Genomic DNA, 6,306 nt, shown 5'->3' with positions numbered 1-6,306 from the left:
ATCACTGCATTCTATCAGATCCATGCAACACATATAGCATGATGTGGCTACATATGCACGCATGAGGGCCTGGGATGCTCCCTGACTGAAGCAATTGGTTTCACTGACAGATCTCAGGGGTTGTATTGCAGTCATTTCTCTGTGGCTGAAGCTAGAAATGAGACAAGTATAGGGCCTTCTTGCAAACTGTTTTGTCTTGTAGGATCAGTGCAGTGTCACTCAGGGTTGGGGAGTGAGAGTGAGGTCTCTGAAGCAGCCTTAGAATTTGGGGGTTGGGGAGATGAGGCCACCAAATGAGGTTGAAAACAAACCTCAGTTATTGGTTGGGCTGATCCCGGTTGGGCGGGGGGGGTAGTGCAAAGGACTGAAGAGTTGACGGTGACCACCTACCTAGAGAGTTCTTATGATACCATATTATGCTGACTGATACAGGAGGTTTAGAGCATGGTGAGCTGTCAGTAGGTGACGAATGATTCCTCAAAGATGATGAACACTTTGTGGAATGAGAAAGTTTCTCAATCAATAAGGAACAACATGATTCAGCAAAAAAGTTTAAAATATATTTTAATATACTTTATTTTGCAGAACAAATTAAGCAAAGAGAGCAGAGAATAACCGTGCAGGAGCACAGGTTCAGTACAGCACACGGGGTTGTGTCACACAGCAGTCGAGGTCATTGTAAGGAAAGAACAAGACTGATAGGCAACTCCAGAATTGAACTACAATGGGCAGGGTAGTTAGAAATCAGAGGAAGGACTCTTTGTACAGACTGAGTTTTAGTTCCTTCATGGAGTGTACATCATATTCTTCTCAGACTTTTGGCAGACTCATACAGATAGGAACATCAATCTAATGTTGGCACATCTGTGCGACATGGCTATTGATAACCTGAAGGTGAGCTCGGGAGGAGCAGGTGCAGACAGAGGAGCAAGGAGGGCACGTGGCATCCTCAGCTCCAGCAGGAGCACAGAGGTGGGGGGCAGGAGGGGACTAGCGCCTGAGCTGAGGGCTCTGTAGCCAGTGGGGCTGAGGACAATGGGACAAGAGCTGGTGCAGGGTGTTAGTACTTGTAGCTCTTTCTGCTGGAGGTGGTGGTGGTCTGTTTGATGGTGGAACTGCTGCCCCCAGTGGAGCTGAGGCCGCTGCTCCTGATACCTCTGCCACCAATGGTGGGGGGGGGGGAGAGGGCGAGAGAGGGCGAGAGGGTGAGAGGGCGAGGGCGAGAGGGCGAGGGCGAGGGCGAGAGCGAGAGCGAGAGCGAGAGCGAGAGAGAGAGAGAGAGAGAGAGAGAGAGAGAGAGAGAAGAGAACTGGTGGACCAGGCATGTCCCACTTTACTGGCCAAAAATTTAGCTGGAATTTGGTGTGGGAAGGAATTTGAAAGTCAGGAGGCCATTAGGCCACTATGCCTCTCTAAAAGCAGGAAGTGAACCCATTGGCATTTGGATTTTGTTTTCAAAACGAATATGCTCCTGTCAGTAGAAAAAGTCTAAGAAACATTAGTGTTGTACATGATTTTTTTCAATCTGCTTTATTTAGCAATTCCATATGATTCCATAACATCAAAGAGCACAGAAGCATCACGGGGATTCAGATTCTGCACCTCACCGGAGCAGACACTTGTGCTTCTACAGTTACTGCAAAGGGGGTTCACAGCATTGATTGCAAGATAAGGTGTTCTTGGAACAATGGTAATTAAAGGGCATCTTCCCTGTTCTTGAGTAGGACTCAGGCAGGGATTTCTAGAGCAAATGGGGCAGAGACCATTTTCTCTGTTCCCAGCCTCAGAGATAGAACCACGGAGGCAGGAACTTCTTGAGTGAGCACCAAGTGAGGCACCAGACGTGATGAATCATGATGTGAAATCAGAGGCTGACAAAATTGAGGGAGCGACGGGAGCTCGGGAGGAGCAGGTGCGGACAGAGGAGCAAGGAGGGCACGTGGCATCCTCAGCTCCAGCAGGAGCGCAGGGGTGGGGGGGGCAGGAGGGGACAAGCGCCTGAGCTGAGGGCTCTGTAGCCAGTGGGGCTGAGGACAATGGGACAAGAGCTGGTGCAGGGTGTTAGTACTTGTAGCTCTTTCTGCTGGAGGTGGTGGTGGTCTGTTTGATGGTGGAACTGCTGCCCCCAGTGGAGCTGAGGCCGCTGCTCCCGATACCTCTGCCACTGCCGGAACTGAAGCCGCCTCCAAGGCTGTGGCCACCACCGTAGGAGTAGCCGCCACTGCTGGTGCCTCTGCCGCTGCCGGAACTGAAGCCGCCTCCAAGGCTGTGACCACCACTGTAGGAGTAGCTGCCACTGCCGGCACCACTGGCGCTGCCGTAGCCACTAGAGATGGAGGACTGCACCACGGCTGTGGGGAAGGGGACAAAGACACAAGACACCATTAGCTCACGCTGAACACCTGAGCCGGATCACAATGCCTGGTCAAGGGAAGCTGATGAGCAAAGTACTTACAGATGTTGACTGGTCCAACGCCTTCGCCATTCAGCCTAGGAGGAGAGGAACACAGGGAGCATGAGACCTGAGGTGCCCTTCCCGCATCTGGTGGGGGCTCGAGCTGGGGACACTTGATAAAAAGCCTCCTCCCACAGGGTCTCTGGCAGAAGCCATTGTGACCCAGCTCTGCCCACAGCCTTGTGCTCAGGGCTAGACACCCGCAGAGGTCTAGAGGCTAGAGGAGGCGTGTGAGCAGCCCACCTGCACTCCTCGCCCTCCAGCAGCTTCCTGTAGGTGGCGATCTCCACGTCCAGGGCCAGCTTGGTGTTCATGAGCTCCTGGTACTCCCTCAGCAGCCTGGCCATGTCCTGCTTGGCCTTCTGCAGGGCGTCCTCCAGCCCTTCCAGCTTGTTCTTGGCATCCTTGAGGGCCATCTCCCCGCGCTGCTCGGCGTCGGCAATGGAGGCTTGCAGGCTGGCACACTGGAAGGGGAAAGCAAGGAAAATGACTGGTAGTCTGGTTCACTGCACAGATGGGTACTATACCCCAGAATGAATGGAGGAGGAGCTCTGACCCTTCCTGTCCAGTGTTGCTTCATTCTGTCATCCTTCTAGTGTGGGAGTCACAGGACCAGAACCTATATCCATGTGGTCAGTTAGTAATGGGAAAAGCTAACTTTACTCTGGGAATTATCCCCCATCGTGGTTGAGCCACTGCATGATGGTCCATCTAGGAAATGATGCCTTCCTTTAGCATTGCCCTCCACTGTACCTGCTTCTTGACGTGGTCGATCTCAGATCTCAGCCTCTGGATCATGCGGTTGATCTCAGCAATTTCTTGCTTGGTGTTGCGCAGGTCATCCCCATGTCTGCCTGCTGTGACTCGCAGCTCCTCATACTGAGGTCCACAGAGAGACAGAGACAGAAGCAATATATGGCTTTTCACATATGGACAATGACTTTTCTTTCTGAATCAAACATGTAATAACCTTTACCTCATGGTTTCCCTCAAGGTTTGTAGGAAACGTTGATGTTACATGGTGGTTGGATAGGGTACAACTGAGTCACAGATCATTTTGATTAGGAGCTCAGAGACTGCCTTGTTCTTTAAAGGGTTGACAATGTTCTGTACTGTTTCTGAGACCCAGTATAGAGAGTGAAGCTTAAACCAAGATGTCTAGGTCCTTATCTATGGGATCTTTCCTCCTGCCTCTTGTTTCTATGGCTTCTGAGAACATCCCTTCTAATCACATAGAGTGCACTTGCTGTGAGAAGATCTCGGATTCCGTTCAGAAGATTTCCCCAATGAGGTCAGAAGCCTTCGGGTAATGACAGTGTCCCGGGGATTCCTCAGCAGCTGCCAGCTTTCTGCTCACCTTGGTCTGGTACCAGGACTCAGCCTCAGCCCGGCTCCTCTGAGCGATCTCCTCATACTGGGCTTTGACTTCGGCGATGATGCCGTCCAGGTCCAGGTTACGGTTGTTGTCCATGGACAGGACCACAGAAGTGTCTGAGATGTGGGTTTGCATCTGAGACAGTTCCTGCAGAACAGAAGGTCCTAAGGTCATTTTTTTTCCTCTGGTGCTTGTAGAAATGCCGAATGCCCAGGTCCTTTCTCCTTGGCAGATCCCATCAGAGAAAAGAAAAGGGGACGTGGCGTGGAGATACTTACTGCCTCGAAGATGACTTTCAGGAAGTTGACTTCATCTGTAAGACCATTTGCCTTAGTTTCTAGTTCGACCTTATTCATGTAGGCAGCATCCACATCCTGGGGAAAGAGCCAGAAACACTGAGTCAGGAGGGCCCTCTTGCCGCAACACCCATCTTTATCTCCCTGGCAACTGTCCTTTCAGATGGGGTGGGATGCAAAGTCGTGTCTCTCCTTCAGAGAAGACACACGGACCCCTCACTTCATCAGCTCACCTTCTTCAGGGTCACAAACTCATTCTCTGCAGTTGTGCGCTTGTTGATCTCATCTTCATATCTACAAGAAGGAAAGAATAAGACATTTGAGCCAGTGAGTGGATGAAGCCTTAAAGCAGCCCCAAATCCATCTTTTCTGCCAAAGGATCCTGAAAGATAATTTTGTAGTGTCTAAATTCATTTATTTGATTTCCTCTAACCATCCATATCCTACCTTTGCTTTACTCTATATCCTCTTAGCCTTTAATTTTTATTTTTATTTCCATGAACATATTTTGCAAAGCATTTGTGCAAACAGACCTGGTCACCCATTAGGTTTGGCACGTGATTTTTGGCATTCTGAGCCCATACTTTTTTTAAACTCACTTGTTCTTGAAGTCCTCCACCTGGTCCTGCATGTTCCTCAGCTCTGAGTCCAGGCGGCCTCTCTCCCCATGGATGGAGTCCAGCTGCCTCCTGAGGTTGCTGATGTACTGCTCGAACAGAGGCTCCAGGTTCTGCCTCACGGTCTTGGTGCCCTGCTCCTGCAGCAGGGTCCACTTGGTGTCCAGGACCTTGTTCTGCTGCTCCAGGAAGCGCACCTGGAGGGGAGCAGAGTGTGGAGAAATAGACATTTCGTTTTAATCTTTTTATGGCTATGCACTATTGTGCCTCCTATTGCATGGTGTCCCCCAAACCCTTCCCATGTGCAGTGCCTCCTGGGATGTGGGGGACATCCAGAGGGAGACACCCAATCTTATTCTTTAGGAATCCTCATGCAGGCCATGGTCAGAACCAGGAACAGCTGGCTGGGGCCAGAGTGTGGCCAAGTGCAGCAGGGCTGTGGAGGCCCTCAGGCCACCACTCAACTGTCCCTTCCAGTTACATCAATCCAAACTAGCACCTGTGCCTTCTGTTACATGAATCACAGGGTCTTTTCTTGGTCCCATAGTAATAAAGGGTCCCTTACAGGGTCACCTCTAAAATAAGACCCTGCCCTCCCAGCTGCCAGTCTAATTAAGAAAATGGCACACAAATCCAGAATCCATAAACTATTGGACATAACTGCAGACCATGGAGGTATTTGCACCAAGCCTGAAAATTCTTCCCTCTTTCTTTGGCATTTCTTCTAGACTTCTGCAGTGAGTTTTTTCCAAACAGTGGCTTCTCACCTTGTCGATGAAGGAGGCGAACTTGTTGTTAAGGGTCTTGATCTGCTCACGCTCCTCCGTCCTCACCCGCTGGATGGCGGGGTCGATTTGCAGGTTCAGAGGAGTGAGGAGACTCTGGTTGATGGTCACCTCCTGGATGCCTCCGGGGGGACACACCGGGAAGCCAGCGCCCCCGTAGCCGCCACCAAAGCCAGCTCCGCCACCGAGCCCAAAGCCACTACCAGCTCCACCGCCAAAACCAAATCCACTGCCGGCTCCATAGCCAAAGCCACCTCCGACTCTGCCGCCATATCCACCACCGATGGCGCAGCTGCCGCTTCCAAAGGAGATCCTCTTGGAGCTGCCCACTCCATAGAGGCTCCTGCTGCCGAAGCCAGCTCCTCCGCACGCCGCCCTTGCGCTGCCACTGCCCCTGGAGCGGGACACAGACACGCTGCTGAAGCCAGAACGGTTGAGCCCGGGCGCCCTGGCTGAGCTGGCGCTGAAGCCACGGTGGCTACTGCTTTGGCTCCTTATGATGGATTTGCTAGACATGGACATGGTTCCTGGAGATCGAAGGCTGAGCGAGGTGTGAGAGGCTGGAGGGCAGAGCTGAGAGGAGCAGATGGACGGGATGGGCTCAGGCAGTGGCTTATATATGGTGCTAGTGGGCTGGGCTCAGTGCTGGAAGGTGAGCTTGCAGATTGGGAAAGACTGGGCTTCACAAACAGTGAACTCACACATGGATTACTTGAAAAGTTATGAAATATCAAGATTGCAGTTTTGGCTTCCTTTAGTCAGGGAAAATGCTTCTGCC

General features: G+C 51.6%; 1 protein-coding gene across 1 annotated transcript; it reads right to left on the bottom strand.

The window, feature by feature from the left end:
* Positions 1–2,061: 2,061 nt before the first annotated feature.
* On the bottom strand, positions 2,062–6,044 carry LOC308269516 (keratin, type II cytoskeletal 6B-like; the record flags this gene model as incomplete). The annotated part of the gene is made up of 9 exons (XM_080704880.1): positions 2,062–2,351; positions 2,456–2,490; positions 2,699–2,919; positions 3,209–3,334; positions 3,813–3,977; positions 4,109–4,204; positions 4,360–4,420; positions 4,726–4,940; positions 5,511–6,044. The coding sequence occupies 9 exons, from the start codon at positions 6,042–6,044 to the stop codon at positions 2,062–2,064; spliced, it is 1,743 nt and encodes a 580-aa protein (XP_080561006.1).
* Between the last annotated feature and the right edge of the window lie 262 nt (positions 6,045–6,306).

This window comes from Muscardinus avellanarius, assembly GCF_963383645.1.
Source record: "Muscardinus avellanarius genome assembly, chromosome: 11".
Taxonomy (NCBI): Eukaryota; Metazoa; Chordata; class Mammalia; order Rodentia; family Gliridae; genus Muscardinus; species Muscardinus avellanarius.
The sequence above is the reverse complement of the archived record's forward strand: the minus strand, read 5'-3'. Positions and strand labels throughout refer to the sequence as shown.